This window comes from Mus musculus, chromosome 1, assembly GCF_000001635.26.
Source record: "Mus musculus strain C57BL/6J chromosome 1, GRCm38.p6 C57BL/6J".
Taxonomy (NCBI): domain Eukaryota; kingdom Metazoa; phylum Chordata; class Mammalia; order Rodentia; family Muridae; genus Mus; species Mus musculus.
In genome coordinates this window covers 65,326,370-65,346,420 of record NC_000067.6, presented here as the reverse complement: position 1 = coordinate 65,346,420, position 20,051 = coordinate 65,326,370, and the positions used below count along the sequence as shown (strand labels likewise).

At 39.5% G+C, this 20,051-nt stretch overlaps 1 protein-coding gene across 7 annotated transcripts in view; it reads right to left on the bottom strand.

The window, feature by feature from the left end:
- Pth2r (parathyroid hormone 2 receptor) overlaps positions 1-20,051 on the bottom strand; it is a 109,344-nt gene that overhangs the window by 43,205 nt on the left and 46,088 nt on the right. For 5 of the 7 annotated variants that reach the window (XM_011238473.1, XM_011238474.3, XM_017319688.1 and 2 more), the window contains exons 3-6: positions 9,563-9,673; positions 9,332-9,447; positions 2,844-2,941; positions 925-1,114 (exon numbers count right to left, since the gene is read on the bottom strand). In XM_011238473.1, the coding sequence (XP_011236775.1) occupies positions 925-1,114; positions 2,844-2,941; positions 9,332-9,447; positions 9,563-9,673 (515 nt within the window). The other 2 variants (XM_017319687.1, XM_006495843.3) reach the window with 2 other exon arrangements.

Sequence of the window (20,051 nt, the reverse complement as noted above, 5' to 3'; positions counted from 1 at the left end):
AATTACACCAAATGTTAATGACTGAAAACAGGAAACACTTCCCATCTGAGTGTTGATATACGGCTGACAGTTCTGCTGAGTTCAGGTGAGCTCAGGTAACCCTGGCCAGACTCCCTCAGTTTGCTTTATCCAGTACCCTGTCACTTGACTACACTACATTGGGAAAAACAGATCACAGGTCAGGCCCATATCAAACAACAGGGCATAAAGTCAAAAGGGAAACAGAGCTAGAGACGGCCATTCCCCGGGCCTGTGGAGAAAATCAATCTACTATAATTAAGTGCCAGGTGCCAAATTTGATCATCCCCACCTCCACCCCCACCCCCATGAGCAAATTTACCGAACTACTGTGTGATTCTAAACTCTAAGACTGGGACATTTAAACATCACATGCCAGCTGGGCAGTGGTGGTGCATGACTTTAATCCCAGCACTTGGGAGGCAGAGGCAGACGGATCTCTGAGTTCGAGGCCAGCCTGGTCTACAGAGTGAGTTCCAGGACAGCCAGGGCTACACAGAGAAACCCTGACTCAAAAAAAACAAAAAGACAAACAAACAAAAATGTCACATGCCTTGGAATTTATGTTGTGTCAAGACTTCAAGAGTAGAATAAAGGAACTGAATATGGTGGCCTTTAAGCCTCAAGCTTCTGTTTTTGCTGATGAGATTTTACTTTTGAAAGTAACCTTGACAGCTACCATGACCCATACATCAGATTCCATTACATTCGTGCAATTTGTAGAATTTTCTTGAAGTGAGCTCAAAAGAGTGGTTAGACATGAAAGGAATATATACACATATACATATATTCTATTTAATCTAATTAACTTAAAGACAAAATAACCCCAAACAATAAATGTTTGGTGAAATATGATGTGAAACTTATTTATAAAAATTCTGTAGTGAGAGAAAAGAGAACACGTACATACTGAGATTTGTCCACAGATGGTCCTCCAATGAAGTTCTGAAGGTCACCCTGCATCACCAGAGACTGCAGTGCCTCTACTCCCAGGTGAGCCTGGGCTACTCTGTCCTTGACAAAGATGCTCATGGCTCTCAGCATGAAGGACACGAACAAATGCAAATGGATATAGTTCCTCGTGCAATGCAATCGCCTATGCAGAGAAATCATTAATTATTTAGGTTGGATAGAATTAGAACAGAAGAAGAAAATACAAACATACACACACACACGAAAACATGGTAAACTCAAAAATAAAAAGTCATTATTAGGTTTCTAACCAAAATGGTTTGGATTAAGCCTGGCATTCCCCCCCCCCCACACACACACACACCAAAAGGAGGAGGAGAAGGAGGAGGAGGGAGAAGGGGAGGGAGAGGGGGAGGAGGAGGAGGGGGAGGGAGCGGGGGAGAAGGAGGGGGAGGGAGAGGGGGAGGAGGAGCAGGAAGAGGAGAAGGAGGAGCAAGAGAAAAGGAGAAGGAGGAGGGGAAGGCGATGAAGAAGAAGGAGATGAAGGGAAGAAGAAGAAGAAGAAGAAGAAGAAGAAGAAGAAGAGGAGGAGGAGGAGGAGGAGGAGGAGGAAGAGAAAAGGAAAAAACGGAAGGAAGACGGAAAGAAAAGAAAAATGGTTTGATTCTAAAATCAAAATGTAACTTTGTGAGTATTCATTTCAAATATATTCTGACCTACCATCATTGGAATCCATTTTTTGCTGTGCTAAACTATCAAACTGTGTTATACTACAGTGTCCATGCAGTGCTGGAGTTCTCTCTCTCTCTCTGTCTCTCTGTCTCTCTGTCTCTCTGTCTCTCTGTCTCTGTCTCTGTCTCTCTCTCTCTCTCTCTCTCATTCTCTCTCTCACTCTGCCTCATGCCACTCCTCTCTTAACTTTGATCTCATCAGTAAGAGTCTGTTACATGTTCACTAGATGAAAAGAAATTCTGAGTTCTCAAATAACCCAAGATTTCTTGTCTTAGGCATGATTGGATTATTCCTACCCTGTCTGCTCTTTGCTTACGTCTTATACTTAGGTGTCACTGAGGTCTCAATAGAAGACCTTCCTTCTCCCATTTCACCCTAGTTCACATTGTGCAAATCACTGTGTGCTCCTTCGGGGCACTTAGAGTATCATCTACTACCTCATTCATCAATTTCTGGACTCACAGCAGACTGTGTGTATGGTAGTATAACCATCCTATGGTTCTCTGTTGTAGTTCAACTTTGTTGGTCACAATTTTGTGTCAATTTAAATTATATAGAATTTTGTTGTTCACAAATGTAATGCTGTTTTCTGGGCTGATATCAAAGAACTCGGAACATACTTTCATATAATAGTATCAAAGTAATTTGGGAAAATGAGCTATTCCACCATGAATGAATAATTTGTTAAATTGAATGCAGTACCAACCACTTTGCAAACCAATAGATCAAGATAAAGATATATTAGCATAAAGGCTTCACACACTTAATGCTTTCAGATTTTAGAAAATGTGAAAATGAATTGTCAAAGACAATTAGCAATAGGTTTCCCTAAAATTCTTATACAAGCTAAAATGAGAGGTTGGCGTTAGGATCTTGTTCAGTTGGTCTACTGCTTGCATAGCATTCATGAAGTCCTAGATCCAATCCCTAGGACCATATAAACCAAGTACAGTATTTAGACTACAATGTCAGCACAGTGTTAGTGCAGGCATGCAGGGTTAGGATCAGATCACCATTAGCCACACAGTGAATCTGAGGCCAGTCTGGGCTACATGAGACCTTATCGCAAAAACAAAATTCTATAGGGAAAACTTAGAGACCACAGATGGTACACAGTGGATGTGCTCTACAAATGAACATTAGAACACTCCTTCTGGGAGAAAGCAACAGCAACTACTCACCTGAAGTAGCCAATAATGAGAATGGCTACAGCCAAGGAGCCAAAAGAGATGGAGTAGCCAACAGTGTACAGGATGTAGAGGCTTTCAAAGAACTCTTGCTATGAGACAGTCAACATATGTAAAAGAAAATGGTTGAAAACAATTGCATCATATTTGGAATATTGTGTCTGGTTCTCTCTAGCTTTAATGGGCTGTAATTTACATGCAGTAAAATGGGCAAGTCTAAGACAAGCTACTTGACATGTTTTGACACACTAAGTTCATTCAAACCCCTTGCTAGTAAAAAAAAAGACACCCACTGTCCACCCACACACAACCGCAATTTCAAGTTCTGTCACTACAAATTAGCTTTCTCTGTTCACACACTTCATATTCTTCTAGAGTGTTCTTAGGCTTAAAAATTATAAACGTATGCTCTGTTGTCAACAAACTGTGTTTCATAATCTTCAATGCTACATGTTTTTATACTTCATTTCCTTTTAATTTTTTTATTTAAAATGGTAGAATCACAGAAAATGGAAAACATGGTAAAAGGCAATTTAGGTACCCTCCGTCCATTATCCTTTAGTGTTATATCTAAAATTTTCATAATTAAGATATAAAACCAAGAATTCAATACAATTGCAATGTACTAAGTGGTATCACCTATAATCTTATCACACATGAAAACTCTTACATTTTTCCAACTTTTTATTGATTCTTTGTGAGCTTCACACCCTGCACCCTTGTCCCACTTATCTCCACCCTTGCACCTTCCCCCTCAATAGAAACTAAAAAACACACAAACCAAAAGTCAAAACAAGAAACAAAAACAAAGCTTAGGAAAAACAAAGCATCTCATCATGGAAACTGAACTGTCACATGTGTCCCACACTACACCCTTCTGTCCACACATCTTCCCTTGCAAATGTTCATTGCAATGAGTCATTGGTCTGGTTTGAGGCCTCTGGCTTCTGAGAACCCAGCAATATTAGACCCTCACTGACACATCTGGTTATCCTGTTGTTGCCCTGTGTCATGGAGATCCTGAAGCTTGAGATCACCTGGATCTACCCTTTACACATAAATATTTTTATGCCTAACACTAAACTCAAGACATGGACAACATCCATCAGTGCAAAGGTCCTACTCATACGTGGCCATGTTTACCCTCCTCTTCCCCAGCATTCGATTACAGGGCAACTGGGAATCTGTTTTCCATCATACAATTTTGTCTTCTATGTTATTATGTAAACCAATTGAGACTTTAAAAAAACTGCAGAGTCCTTGAGGTACATCCAAGTTGTCACTTCCATCACTAATTTGATTTTTTCCTATTGCTGAGTAATACCCATGAGATGTTCATACCATATATGTATGTGTATATATATATATTCAGGTGAGTTCTTACCAATAATGTATAGTACTTCATATTTTAAAGTATCAATATCATGCAGCCCTGGTTACTAAGTATTGTGATGCATTTTAAAGTGAGAAAATGGGAATATTTTAGCTTTGTTATCACTCAAAATAGTTTCGGCTATTTGTGCTGCTTTGTGAGGTTATACAGATTTTAGAATAGTTTCATCCATTTCTGTAAAAAGATATGTCACTGAAAATTTCATAAGAACTAGTTAAATCTGTAGATCAACTTGGTTATTATGGGCATTTTAATAATATTAATTCATTTAATCCATGAATATTGGCTACTTTTCTACCTAATATTGGCTACTTTTCTACCTATCTGTAACTTCAATTTCTTCCATTAGCATTTTATAGTTTCAGTGTACAGTTCTTAAACTCCCCAGTGTAATTTATCTCTAATTATTTCATTTCATGTGATAAACAGGAATGAGATTATTTTCTTGTTGCTCTTTTTGGGTGATTTATCAATGTAGGTAAACCCTCAGTTAGTGTGAAGATTGGGGGGCTGAAACATTACTGAATTCATTCATTTGTTCTAGTAATTTTCTTTTTGGATTATGGGATTTTTCTATAAGATTATATCATCTGCAATTACAAGCAAACTTACTTTTTTTCCAATGTATATGTCTTTTATTATCTAAGTACAGAGTTAAAATAAGTGGAAGACATCACCCTCATATTCTTTCTGCATCTCAGGGGCTTTTCTCCACCTGCTGCTGTGAGACACTCTTCGGCCAGCCATCTGGCTTCATATAAAACCTTTCTCTGCTCCTTTGTCAGGCTGCAGTCTTGTGCTCAAGGAGTCCTGTATGTATGGCCAGACAGTGTTTCTTCCTGTGGCCTGCCTGCTTGCTACACCTTCATCATATACCTAATGAGAGTTTCATGTGCCCCAAGGTACCTTCTCACTTGCTGTGCTCTGTCCCCGTGACTTCAGATAACTTACACCTTTTATCTGCGTCAGCCCTGTGTGTGTCTGGAGAGACTTCACATCTGTCACTGCCCCAGCCTTTGGCAAGATTCGATGCTCCACATGGTAAAGGCCCAAGGGCTTAGTCCTTGGAACTCTGAGCCTTTATTGCTGGTTCTTGCCTGTTAAAAGTTGGTTTGAATGCTTTTATCCTTCCCCACTTTCTTTACTGTGATATGCTTTCTTCCTTCTGCCACAGACCCACAGATAAATGGCCCCAGGGGCCTCTTACTTTTCTTAACAAAAAAGATTACCCATTGCTTGTACTGATAGATTTCTACAAACTATTGATTTGGAGTACAATTTAAGTTATTCATAATATACATTACAACAACTAACTGATGAAGATTTATTGTCAAACCAACTTCCCTACTCAAATCTTTATCATCAGTCTTGGAAGTGAGATTATGACATTTAAGAGATTGGCCCTTTGAGATTTTGTTTCTCTCTCTACTTTTTAAATTTTAATTAAAATGCAGTTACATCATTTACTCACTTCCTCTCCTGTCTCATATTCTTCCCATTTACCCCTGAAATTCTCAGCTCACTCTTCTTTAAACATTGTTGTTACATATACAAAGAAATGAATAAGCACATTATATATAAGTACATATATATATACAATATATACACACACTCACATATGCACACACACACATATATATACACACACACAACCTGCTAAATCGATTCAGTATGTTTCTAGGGCTAACCATCTGGTATCAGATTGCCAGTCATCCCTGAGGAAGATTACCCCTCCCCCTCTCAGCAGTTATTAATTGCTTTCGCTCTTTATCTAAGAGTGGAGTCCCAGAAGATTTCCCCCATCTACATTGACATGTCAGTTGGTGTTGGATTTGTTCCAGTCCTGTTTACTCAACCATGTCATTCCCAAGTAAAACATCTACAACACAACTCCTGCAACTAGAGCTCAGAAAATATGGAAGAGAGAGCAGAAAGATTTTAAGAGCAAGGAGACCAGATAATCTGCTGTGAGACTGCACCCTCTAGTTATAACAGGGAAGCTACATTCATGACAGCCCTTTGAATGTTTAATATAAACTGCTAAATTGCATTCTAAGTTGGATATAGCGATTAGGCAAGAGATAGCTTACATGATACTTTCTATAAAAAAGCAACCCCTTAATACACCAGGCTCAAATGGGGTTACCTAACCCCTGCATGTGTTTATGGATGTCAGAGGTTGGTATTGGGTGTTTTTCTTGCATTCTATTTTTCAAATAATTAAGTTTAATTATTCTTTTGTTAATTAAGCTTGTTCTTTAGCAAATTTTTCATTAACTAATCAATTTACTTTACATCCCAATCCACAGTTTCCCCTCCTTCTTCTCCCAGTTCCTCCTCTCCTCTCCCCTTCCCCACCCTCCCTCCCTTTCTCCTCATAGACAGGGAGGCCTCCCATGGATATCAACCCACCTTGGCAAATCAGGTTGCAGTAGGACTAGGTGCATCTTCTTCTATTAAGTCTACACAAGGCAGCCCAGTTGGGGGAAAGGGATCCAAAGGCAGACAACAGAGTCAAAGGACACTGAGTGTCTCTGATTGTTGGTTCAGTCTCAGTGAGCCCCTATGAACCCAGGTTAGTTGAATCTGTAGGTTTTCTTGAGGTGTCCTTGACCTCTCTGGCTTCTCCAATCCTTCCTTCCCCTCTTCCACAAGATTCCCCCAAGCTCTGCCTAATGTCATACATGCAATTTTCTGATATAATCTGAACCTAGAGCTCACCATTTTGGCAACAGTGGATTGACCAGCAAGCACCAGGGATCCAAGGATCCACTTGTCTCCAATCCACAGCACTTGGGTTATAGACACATCCTGCTGCCTCCAGCTTTTCCATGGGTGCTGGAGATCCAAAGTATATCATCATGAGCCAAGACCTTTAGCCATTGAGCCTTCTTTCTACCCAAGTCCTCTGCAATTTTTATTAAATAAATATAAGTGCTTAATGCTCACAATATTCTTTACCTCTTAATAAACTCAAGTAATTTTCATATGAAATAGAATATACATCTGGAGACTGTAGGGTGGTCCCATGTTTGAAGCATTTGCTGGGCAAGTGTTAGAATCAGAGTTTGGATCCCTAAAGCCCTGGGTGAGTGCGCATTAGGTTTGACTGAGAGAACTAGCCTCAATGAAGAAAGTGGGTGAATGACTGGGGGTATACCTCAAAACCTATCTCAGGACTCCACGTGCATAGGCACAAGTACACACATGCACACACAAGCATGCACACCACACACACACACACACATGTACACATGAAAATGGGGGGAGATAGTATTTATCTATTTTCCTTAAACATCCTTCACTATTATACTTCTTCCAATGCACTGTAATCACAAGAAATGGTGAAAGATTAGAGCTCTACATATATAAAGCCACATCGATGAATGGCCATGTAAGAACTATTCATGAGGAAGGGATGAAAGATTGGAGCTCTGAGTAAATAAAGCCTTGTGATGGAGAGGTAGGCCTTTGCCATTGCTTCATCCACAGGGAAAGATGAGCACAGGCACACAACTCGTCAGGGTGACAGGCAGCTTTGCTTTGCTTTCTCACTCAAGTCCTTGTATCTGCATTTTAAAAGCATAAAAGTTATGGTATTGGTTGTTTTACCTTTATCAGTGATTAGGTTTTTTTTTTTTCCTGCCAAGGGCTGAAATGATTTTTTTTTTATCTCCTATTAATCACCTCAGTGTCGGCATGGGTTGCCTTGTAAAATATGTAGCAATCTCGCATTGCCTGTTTGGAAATTTTCAACCTGGAAATACAAAACTAAAGGTTGAAAATCACCAAAGTGCTCACGGGGTGGTGGCTCTCATAGACCAGAAGAAAGGAAGCTCTAGTTGCACAGAACTCACCAAGAGTCCTTCATCTCGAACCCTGCCCTCTATGGTGCTTTCTCCTAACAGAGCTTCTGCATAACAGCCTGGTCTTGTACAGCAACTTATGACAGCTTATAACAGGCATCCCCAGCATCATAGGCATGTGTCACCACACACTGCTGCTCATCAGCTATAAGGGACTGGAATTTATTGGTGATGTTTAAACCACCAAATATAATGTTTTACCATTAATACATTTTTGTTGCCCTAAAGCACTCTAATAGGAAACTAAGACACTGTAGCTTGGCCCTCGACCTTGCCATCAGCAAACTGTCTCCTGGGCCCACACTGTTCTACTGAGTCACAGTTGTTGACTCACATCTGTGAAATGACAGTATTGTACTGGACGGTCAATGCTGACCCTTGCTCAGTATAATTGCACAACTCTGATTTGTCACTTAAAATGAAACCATCAAGGGCAATCTTCTGAGATGGAACACACTTCACTAAGATAAAAAGATCCTTCAGAATAGAGTGAGGTGGGATTGGCCACTCACAGTTAATTAAGAATGAATCATGAATCACATTGCTCACTATTTGTATATTATTCACTATAACATAATATAGAATAATATAATATAACAAGGTAATATAATAAACAGTGTGTGCGTGCACGCGTATGTGTGTGCGCACGCACATGCATGCGTGTCAGATAACTCTTGTTGGGAGCCGCCCCCACATTCGCCGTCACAAGATGGCGCTGACATCCTGTGTTCTAAGTGGTAAACAAATAATCTGCGCATGTGCCAAGGGTATTTTACGACTACTTGTACTCTGCCTTTCCCGTGAACGTCAGCTCGGCCATGGGCTGCAGCCAATCAGGGAGTGATGCGTCCTAGGCGAAATATAACTCTCCTAAATAGGGAAGGGGTTTCGGTTTCGTTATTGGGGTGGCTTTCGCTTTTGGGGCTGGGGGTTTGCGCTCCTGGCTCCTGAAGATGTAAGCAATAAAGTTTTGCCGCAGAAGATTTTGGTTTGTTGTGTTCTTTCCTGGCCGGGCGCGAGAACGCGAATAACAAACTCTAACATAAGTAAAACATCAGAAAGGTTCAAGCACATCTGAAAGGATTCTAGTAGAGATTTTAGCTTTCACAATCTTCATGTCATTAAATAAAAAGGATTTTGTATATAATGGCTGACAAGCAAAAATTGTGTAAAAACATCATTCTGCTCTCCTTGGGGATTCACAAATATAGAAACATCATTACCTTTCCTATGTTGATATCAGGCTGCAGAAAGCAGTCTGAATAGTTAGCCCAGGTTTTATTTGAGCCATGAATAGAATCCCACGTCCCATTGGGGGTGCAGTGCCGGAAAGCAACTCCTGAAAAGACAAGAAAGTCACTGAGGTTGCAAGTTCCCCCACAAGTCTGTTATTAAACATCAAAGAGAAGAGTAAATGTCTGGTCTCGATCAATCATCCCAGAAAAGTGCAATACCTTTATGATTGAAGTCGTAAACATACGGAGGGCAAGGCACAGCTGACATTTTCCCCACTGTTCCTCTGGGCCAACAAATGATCCCATCCCATTCTGGGAAGCAATTGCCTTCTGATGAGAAAAGGAAATAAAGAAAGACAGGAAAACAACATTGAACAAATGTTTTCAATACAGAAAATTTTAGCTCAATCCCAGGGGTAAAGTGTAAAACAGACCAGCAAGTTTGGAGACTAAACCAGAAGAGATGACATGCAAATAACCCCACCACCACCACCAAATCACCTGCTTAGTCACTTTGTAGGCACATTAGCAGGAGTCTTTGATCTGCTAAATTAAAGTATCTAAATCATTCCAGTGGACTCACTATCTCACTATAAAAATGATGACAATTCATGTATAAGAAACACTGGGAGTCACTGTGAACAGCTGTGGCATATTTCTTCCAACTGTCCCAGTAGTCGCTACAATTTTACCTGAGGTTCTTTTTTAAGCTGCTGTTGAAGAACTTGGTACACAAAAGTGATTCAAGATGTAGGTTTTCACCAATAAGTTTTAGTCTCATGCTCACCTCACACACATCTTGATCTGCACATCTCAAGATGAAAACAATCTCATCATTCTTACAACCTTCCAGTCTGTCACACCCCTAGCTAGAGTATTCAGCAAGCCATTTTTAAGGCATATTCCCTCTCTCCACTCCCTCCTCCTCTTCCTGCTCCTCTTCCTTTTCCTCCTTCTCCTCCTCCTTGTCTTCCTCCTCCTCCTCCTCCTCTTCCTTCCCCATCTCCATCTTGTCCACCTTTTCTTCTTTCTCTCTCCACCTCTAACCCTCTCTGGAGGACAACTGTCCTCCTGGAGGACAATTTTCTCTAGTCCTCCCCACCACTGTCTTTGTGCTTCTTATGATTAGCTGTGTAAAGTGTGGGAGTGCAATACGTTAGGATATAGCCAAAGACTGACTAGAGAAGACCTGCCTGTGTTCAGCTCCCTCTCAGACACAGGAAGTTCCTGCAACATACTGTGTGTTCTCTGCTTTGTACATCCCAGGGAAGGAAGCTTTTCAGAGTGATTCAACTGTCTGGAAAGTGATAAGTCTGCAGTAGAGAGTCTATACACGCCAGAATGTTACTAAGCATAACATTCATAGCATTCAAGCCATAGGCTCTTGATGAATCCTTGGCTTCTCTTGTCCTTTCTGCCTGTTTAGCAGGTAAAGCTGCTTCCTGATCCCTGTTATGTGCTAGAGTATTCTATCATGCCTGATTCACACAGTTGGTACCAATGATACACTCACATTTGCTCTTATCACATTGACCCCCAACCCCCATATGACCACAGTCACTGACCCACAGTCTACTTCCTGGCCATTTCTGAAGAAACTAATGATCTTCCTTCCCCAGGATGTATGTCCCACTGACATGTCCAGGTTCAGCTTAGCTTGCTTTTCTGGGGTTTCAACATTGTTTCTCCTCATTACCTCAATATTCCTTCACTTACCTCTTCCAGACTCTTTCTTAAATGTTAACTTCTGAGTAAACATTCCCAGTCCAAAATTGTACCACAAATCACCCCTCCCCTGTCTCCTGCTGTCATTCTTCCACAGTTCTCCACACCTCCCAATGTTATATGGGTCTTTTTTTTTTTTCCTATTGTTTTCTTAAGTCAGAGAATTGAAGGAACCAAGGGTGGAGCTCTTTTGTCTCGTGCATTAGCCATGCTCCTGACACAGCCCCTGACACTGATTAAGGCTTAACAAATGCTCACCATCAGTGCTGTGCTCTTCAGGGCTCCTTTCCTTTGGTCATATACTGAACTTCCAAGAAGAGAGCTTGTCAGCCAGATCACACCCCCACGTCCCCAACAGAGACACTTGCTGTGAGTGCTGCATTCATTTTCCATGACAAATTTCACAGTGTTAAACAAGGTCTGAACCCTGGCTCAGTAGAGCCTTTGCTTATGAACTCACAGGGGCAAAACCAAGAGCTGACAGGCTGGGCTCTCTTCTGGAGTCTCAGAAGGTATGTATATTTGTTTGCTCGTTTCAATAGTTGGCAGCGTTCAGTTCATCCACTGGGAAAAATGATTTCTTTCTGGCTGTGTGCAGTGAACTTGCCCAGCCTTAGAAGGCAGGTGAGTGACATCACTGTCTCCTGACCTCCTTCCTTCCTCTTCACAGTCAACAGTGGAGACTAGGTCCTTCTTGCATCTTGAATCTCTCGCAGTTCTCCTTGTCATACAGCTCAAATGATTCTGCTACCTTCCTCCTCCTCCATTCCTCAAGAACCAGATGATTATACTGTGCCAACCTAGATGATCCAGAATAGCTTCCACATTTTAATGTTCATAAGCTTAATTCCATTTGCAGTGTCCGTTTGGCTATGTAGCATAGCATATACGGGCATACCACCAGGTGCTAGCAGTGGGTTCCTTAGGGGCTCCATTATTCTGCCATCACAAATACTCACTAGCACTCATCATGTCCAGTTGTCTAGTTTGAAAGTCATGCAAACACTGGCATGCCCGATCATAATCCAGTATCAACCTGGAGTAACTTCTCAGCGTCTGATTCTTACACAGAAACAAACATTTGGTCTGCTTTGTGTCTTTCTGAAGGGATAAGAAAAGAAAATGTCTTCGTTCACCCACACTGTTCTCACAAAAAAGAACCTATTCCTGGAAACAGCCTCACTTCCCTCACAATCTCAGCCTGCCTTCACACACCACAGGCAACCCGGGAATTCATCCCACTGCCTCTTACTTCTGCTGCCACTTCATCTGCCTCTCTTTCTACGGCATCTGCTGTTGCTCTTGCTGCTTCTGTTCTTGCTGCTGCTGATGATGATGATGATGGTGGTGATGGTGATGATGGTGATGATGGTAATGATGATGTTACTGCTGTCGCTGTTTCTGTTACTGTTGATGGATGTGGTAATGGTCCTTTGCTTTTCTTGCTGCTCACAGTGACTAACAACTCAGTCTGCCATCAGTTTCTTTTAGAATGTGCTAGAATTCCATATGACTTCCTGACCATTTGTTTTGTTGTTAGTAAGGCATGTGTCTTTTCAAAGTTGGACCATTGCTAAAGTTCGGATCTTCAATGCCCCACAAAGCTCCATGGGCTTAGGCATGGATGTGTGATGGAGAAGCGGTGGGAACTTCAATGTGTAAGGCCCACTGATGTATCTTCAGGTGATGGGAAGCATGCCCTGGAAGAATGATATGACCAGCGTTCCTACATTCCTCTTTCTAAGAGTTGAGAAGTATTGCTTTATAATGTGTTTCTGCCATGTTATCCTTCCGTGAGCCCAAAGCAACAGAAACAACCAGTCATATAATAAAACTAAGACTGTGAGAGCCAAATAATTCTCTTTTCTTAAAGCTTGTTTAGCCGAGTTTGTTATTGTTTCAGAAGGCTAACTCTACTGTCCAATCAATATGTACCTAATAAACACTTCACAACCAACACAAACTGGACCTGGAAGCATGGTCTTATTTTCCTGTCTGGAAAATGCATGCTCTAATGTCATGTACTATGTTTGGGAGTTAGTCACATGATGCGTTAAAGTCTTCATCTAAGTGTCAAATCTATGGGTCAGTATATTGTACAATTACTCTGTATTAGAACAGTCGTGAAAAGGAATTTTCTTAGGTTCTGAGAAAAATTTCTGGTTTCTACAAGATGTTACCCCATCAGTGAATGAACATAGCCTCAGACCTTGCCCCCAAATTCAGAAAACCAACAGCCCTTAAAACAAGATTTTTACAAAACATGTTAATGTCTCTGGTGGCTTTTTGACAAGAAGAATAAAAAGTCACAAAAGGTTAGAAAGACTAAGGAAGCCTGGACCCCAAGCATACAGTGTGGAGCTCTAATTAATGTCTTCTCCTGTGTCCTCCTGTGAGAAATACTTGGATTATCTGACACAACACTAATTACTAATCCCATGTCATTCTCATTTTTATAAATTAACACCACTAATTATAACTCTCATTCCCTTCTTTATCCTAAGCAAAGCTAATTATCATTCAGTTATGATATTTACACAGAATGGTCTAAAATTTAGAAAATCCAGATTTTTATCCTTTTAGCTCTTAAATTACTCATAACAAAATAAGATCATACTTGGAAGGAGGACCAGAAGGCATAAAACCTTTGCTTTTTTGTTTGTAAATCTTCAATAATTTTTGGACTAGGTATCTGTATTTATGCATCACTTTCCTTTCACAAACATTTGAATTTTCTGTTCTTACTATAGATTTTTTTACATATTTAGTGTCTATCTGTATGACTGTCTGAACACATGAATGAGAGCCACATATGTGCAGTACATAAGGAAGTAAGAACAGGCTCCAAACCCTGGCACTTGGGTTATAAATGGTTGTGAGCCACTATGGGGGCACTAGGAATAGAACTCGAGTCCTCTGCAAAAACAGGTCTTAATCTCTGAGCCATCTCACCAGTCCCAAACTTTTTCAGAAATAAAAAAAAAAATACTATATGCTTATTACATAGAATTTATAGTTAATGGTATGTTATAATACTTATTTCAGTTCATGTGTTTTCATATAGCTTTACAATAGTTATATGTAGCATTAACAGCCTCTTTCTAAATATTTTTATATCTGATTTCAACTTTAAGATCACTTAAAATAAAATTTTCTTGTTAGCTAATAAATTCAAAATGTCAGTCGAGATTTTAACAACATTAAAGTGCAGAGTGTTTTTAGTTAATTATACCTATAATTAAGCAACTGATAGATATTATACAGATATAAATAAACTATATCTGTGACTCCAGGCAGAGAGCCAAACAGATAAATGGTATAACAAGATGGCTGCTCTAGGCAGAGAGCCGACCAGTAAGATGATATGAAGATTGCTTTGTATGCTTCCCAGGATACTCAAATTCTGTCTAACATGGGCTCCACAGGAATCTTGGGGTTTTATCCTGCTTGGCAAAATAGAAAAGGCCTAAGAATAGCCACACACAGTATTTTAGTTTACTTTCTTTTTTTGGTTTGTTTTAACTTTCAAAATGGGTTTGATTTTGAGTTTTGTGGTTTTACTATTATTCCTCTGGAAAAGAGGGCAGGATACAAGCTTTCCTGGTTGCTGACTAAAGGATATGCTATTTGGGGAGAACCGTTTTGTTTTTACATGTTTAGAAAAGGTGATTAGAGTCTTTACACCTTCCAGAGTTATATGGATCAGATATGATGAAGGGAGACTCCCAGAGGACTAGATTCCAGATAATCAAACAAAAAATTTATCTTGATGATACTAAAATTTTGTTTTGAGATTTGTATATTACAGAATATAAAGCCTTGGTGAGTCTCCTCGTCAAGCATGCTGACCTGACCTGCTTGAATTCCTGATGTCTTGAACATTCAGCTGGATCCAGTCAAGACACAAACATCAGAGACTAAATCAGTCATTGATGTGGCCTTCTTAAGTCCAACCAACTCCCCCATTTTCCCTACCCTTCTGCCCCTGTCCACCCCAGTTCCCTGGGCTTTGTGGCTAGAGGGGGTTAGTATAGGTTGTCTTTCTAGGGAATGTAGAAATGGCCATAATTGGAACAGGGAGGAAATAGCTACAATTGATTGATTGCATAGCCATAATCTCATTTAGTAGAAATCTTTTTAATTGTTACTAAGTTGAAGTGATAATTCCTTATTTTGGTACAGAATTTATTTTTATGCAAAATCAAGGTTTTCATTGGTATAAATTTCTTCTATTGCTGCAAAAATGTTTAAAGTACAGGGCTTAGACCCAGTCCTTCTATAACTGTTATTGTAAACTGATCTGAGGTGTTTAAGCCTATGAGTTAAGGGCCAAATAGCAAATTCTTGGCTATCAGTTCATTGTTAGGATGTTTTCAGATATTTACTTAGAAATAGCTGAGAGTAGTTAGCAGACAGCAGTCCAGATTTCTTTCCATAGATAGATTAGTTTTCAAAAACGTCAGAAATCTACAGAATGTGGCATTTTCACTTGTTGTTGAGACAAATCTGCTCCTAACAGCTTCCCATTCATAAATTCAAAGAAGCAGCTGAGCATCTTACCTCCAGGTGAGGCTGTAATTTGTGGCTAGGTCGCCACTGGGCAGAAAATTGCCAGTCTCTCCTGTAGACTTGTACTGTTCTTGAAAGGACACAATTTATAGGTTAGGACAGCTTAGTTCTGCCAAGGCAGAGTAGGCTAGTCCTTAATTTCCTGTTTCTCTAGGTTTCTCAAATGATCCAGGGCCAGAAGGTTGAAGACAGATGGATGCTCCAACTTCCTGACTTACTGAGGCTGTATAGGTGGGCAGCTGTGTCTACAATTTGTCTCAGTTCTAGAAGCTGTGTTAGGCTTCCTATATATTTTCAGTTAATGTTGGTCATTTTCAGGTTTCTGACAGGGTTGAAAGACTACTTATAGTCTCATAGCCAACACAGTCTATTTACATTGAGAGAACAGATTTGAGAGGATGGTTTTCAGATGGCACTCAATCTAAAGCCAAGACATAAGTGGATGTAGATTTATAAGTCTTTTTTAAGTTAGGATACATGACAGTATTCTATTTTATTGACAAAAATGATGGACTGAGGGCTGGTGAGATGGCTCAGTCAGTGGGTAAGACTGCTCTTCCGAAGGTCCGGAATTCAAATCCCAGCAACCACATGGCGGCTTACAACCATCCGTAACGAGATCTGACGCCCTCTTCTGGAGTATCTGAGGACAGCTACAGTGTACTTACATATAATAAATAAATAAATAAATAAATAAAGATGGACTGAGTGTTAAGTCTATCTTGTACTTTATAAATGGTAATAGTTGGTGCTCTATTTATATTTGAGAGAAAGGTTTTGTTTTTTTATTAGAACAGAAAGGGGGAAGTGTCGTGGGTGGGCCTGGTTCTGTTTGTATTTTGATGCTAATTTCCCTCTCTTGGGAAGGGTTGTGGACAAAAAGTGAGTCACATACTCACGTGACCCCTTGTGAACCAATCCCCTAATGAATAAAGGAGCCAATCACTGGGCAAGTAGGAGGGACTTCTGGGTTGGATACTGGATAAGGAGGAGAGGGAGAGGGTACTTTTAGACGAGTATAGGGTGAGGACATGATGTAGCTACGAGTGTCTCCCAGCTTATGGTGAATCCACCAGGATTCGCTAGAGGAGAATTTAGATTTAATGTGGCTTACAAGATTAGGATTCTAGTTGTTGTGCCCAGAGATTGAGTTACCATTGTTTCTGAAAAAAAAAAAAAAATCTTCTTTCCTATACCATGGGCCATAAAGTAAAAGGAATAAATATAAAAGCACAAATTATTCTATAGGGGCATTGATTCCTGTATTTAGGTCTTATCTGAGAAGCTCCCACTGACCTGTTAGGGGTTTTTTACTGTATTTGAGCAATGAAAGATAAGCCTAGGACATGATAAGGCTATAAAACTACTACCATATTGTACATCCTGCTATAAAGTTAGTGTCCTCAAAAAATGGTCCCAAACACTAGTGAGTAAATGTGAAACAAAACCATCATTCCCAACAGATATTGCTCCTTTTTAAACTCAGTGGGATTTAGAGCTGAAATAAGAGGAAAAATTCTAATCCAAAATTTTGTAACTCTAAGTCCATATTCAATAAGTTGTTTTAACTGAGTTTAAACAAAAGTCAAGACAATAGTTCATATAGAGGTCTTATAGAAGCAATAGGTAGGTAGGTAGGTAGGTAGGTAGGTAGGTAGGTAGGTAGGTACATACTAAACACCTTGAGATCCTCATCATATCTCATATGACACATAAGTAAACAGGCATCCCTGCAGTAACCCTGGTTCACCAGCAAAGTCTATAGGTATACAAACTCACAAACACAAAGTTTAAAATTACTATTAGGAAAATAAAAAGAGATTCAAAGACTGTTAAAAGTACAAAAGACTTACAGTAGAATAATGAAGGTTTTAGGTTTTTTTCCACATCCTCACCTGCACCTGCTGTCACTTGAATTTTTGATCTTAGCCATTCTGACTGCTCTGAGATGAAATCTCAGGGATAGTTTTATTTGCATTTCCCTGATGACTCCTTAGTAATTTTCTTTAGGTGCTTCTCAGCCATTTGAGTTTTCTCACTTGAGAATTTTCTGTCTAGCTCTGTACACCATTTTTAAATAGGGTTATTTGGTTCTCTGGAGTCTAACTTCTTGAGTTCTTTGTATATATTGAATATTAGCCTTCTATCAGATTTGCAAATGGTAAAGATCTTTTCCCAATCAGTTGGTTGCCATTTTGTCCTATTGACAGTGTCCTTTGCCTTACAGAAGCTTTGCAATTTTATGAGGTCCCTCCCATTTGTCAATTCTTGACATAAGCCATTGGTGTTCTCTTCAGGAAAATTTCCACTGTGCCCATGTGTACAAGGCTTTCCCCACTTTCTCTTCTATTAGATTCAGTGTATCTGGTTTTATAAGGAGGTCCTTGATCCACGTGGACTTGAGCTTTGTACAAGAAGATAAGAATGGGTCGGTTTGCATTTTTCTACGTGCTGACCGCTTGCTGAAGTTGTTTATCGGGTTTAGAAGTTCTCTGGTGGAATTTTAGGGATCACTTAGGTATACTAGCATATCATCTGCAAATAGTGATATTTTGACTTCTTCCTTTCCAATTTGTATCCCTTTGATCTCCTTTTGATGTCTAATTGCTCTAGCTAGAACTTCAAGTACTATATTAAATAGGGAGGGAGAGAGTGGGTAGCCTTGTCTAGTTCCTGATTTTAGTGGGATTGCTTGAAGTTTCTCTCCATTTAGTTTGATGTTGGCTACTGGTTTGCTGTATTTTTTTTTAATTATGTTTAGGTATGAGCCTTAAATTCCTGATCTTTCCAAGACATTTAACATGAAGGGATGTTGAATTTTGTCAAATGCTTTCTCAGCATCTAAAGAGATGGTCATGTGGTCTTTGAGTTTGTTTATATAGTTGATGGATTTCCGTATATTGAACCATCCCCCACATCCCTGGGATAAAGCCTATTAGATTGTGGTGAGTGATAGTTTTGATGTGTTCTTGGATTCGGTTTGCGAGAATTTTACTGAGTATTTTTTGCATAGATGTTCATAAGGGAAATTGGTCTTAAATTCTCTTTCTTTATTGGGTCATTGTGTGGTTTGGGTATCATAACTTCATAGAATAAATTGGGTAGTTTTCCTTCTGTTTCCATTTTGTGGAATAGTTTGAAGAATATTAGTATTAGGACTTCTTTGAAGGTCTGATAGAATGCTGTACTAAACCCATCTGGTCCTGGCCTTTTTTTGGTTGGGAGACTTTTAATGACAGCTTCTATTTCTTTACAGGTTATGGGACTGTTTAGATGGTTTATCTGATCCTGATTTAACTTTGGTATTTGGCATCTGTCTGGAAAATTGTCCATTTCATTCAGACTTTTCAGTTTTGATGGGTATAGGCTTTTGTAATAGGATCTGATGATTTTTGGAATTTCCTCAGTTTCTGTCAATATATCCTTTTCATTTCTGATTTTGTTAATTAAGATAGTGTCTCTGTGCCCTCTGGCTAGTCTGGCTAAGGGTTTATCTATCTTGTTGATTTTCTCAAAGAACCAACTCCTGGTTTGGTTGATTCTTTGAATAGTTCTTTTTGTTTCTATTTGGTTGATTTCAGCCCTGAATTTGATTATTTTCTGCCGTCTACTCCTCTTAGGTGTATTTGCTTCTTTTTGTTCTAGAGCTTTCAGGTGTGCTGTTAAGCTGCTAGTGTAAGCTATGTTCAGTTTCTTTTTGAAGGTACTCAGAGCTATGAGTTTTCCTCTTAGTACTGCTTTCATTGTGTCCCATAAGTTTCAGTATGTTGTGCCTTCATTTTCATTAAACTCTAAAAAGTTTTTAATATTTTTCTTTATTTCTTTCTTGACCAAGTTATCATTGAGTTCAGTTTCCACATGTATGTGGGCATTCTGTTGTTTTTGTTGTTATTGAAGACCAGCCTTAGTCCATGGTGATCTGATAGGATGCATGGGATTATTTCAATCTTCATGTATATGCTGAGGCCCTGTTTTGTGACCAATTATATGATCAATTTTGAAGAAGGTATCATGAGGTTCTTAGAAAAAGGTATATTCTTTTGTTTTAGGACAAAATGTTCTATAGATATCTGTTAAATCCATTTGGTCCATCACTTCTGTTAGTTCTACTGTGTCTCTAATTAGTTTCTGTTTCCATGATCTGTCCATTGTTGAGAGTGGGATGTTGAAGACGCCCACTATTATTGTGTGAGGCGCAATGTGTCCTTTGAGCTTTAGTAAAGATTCTTTTATGAATGTGGGTGCCCTTGCATTTGGAGCATAGATGTTCAGAAATGAGAGTTCTTCTTGGTAGATTTTTCCTTTGATGAGTATGGAGTGTCCTTCCTTATCTTTTTTCATAACTTTTAGTTGAAAGTTGATTTTATTCGATATTAGAATGGCTACTCCAGGTTGTGTCTTGGGACATTTGCTT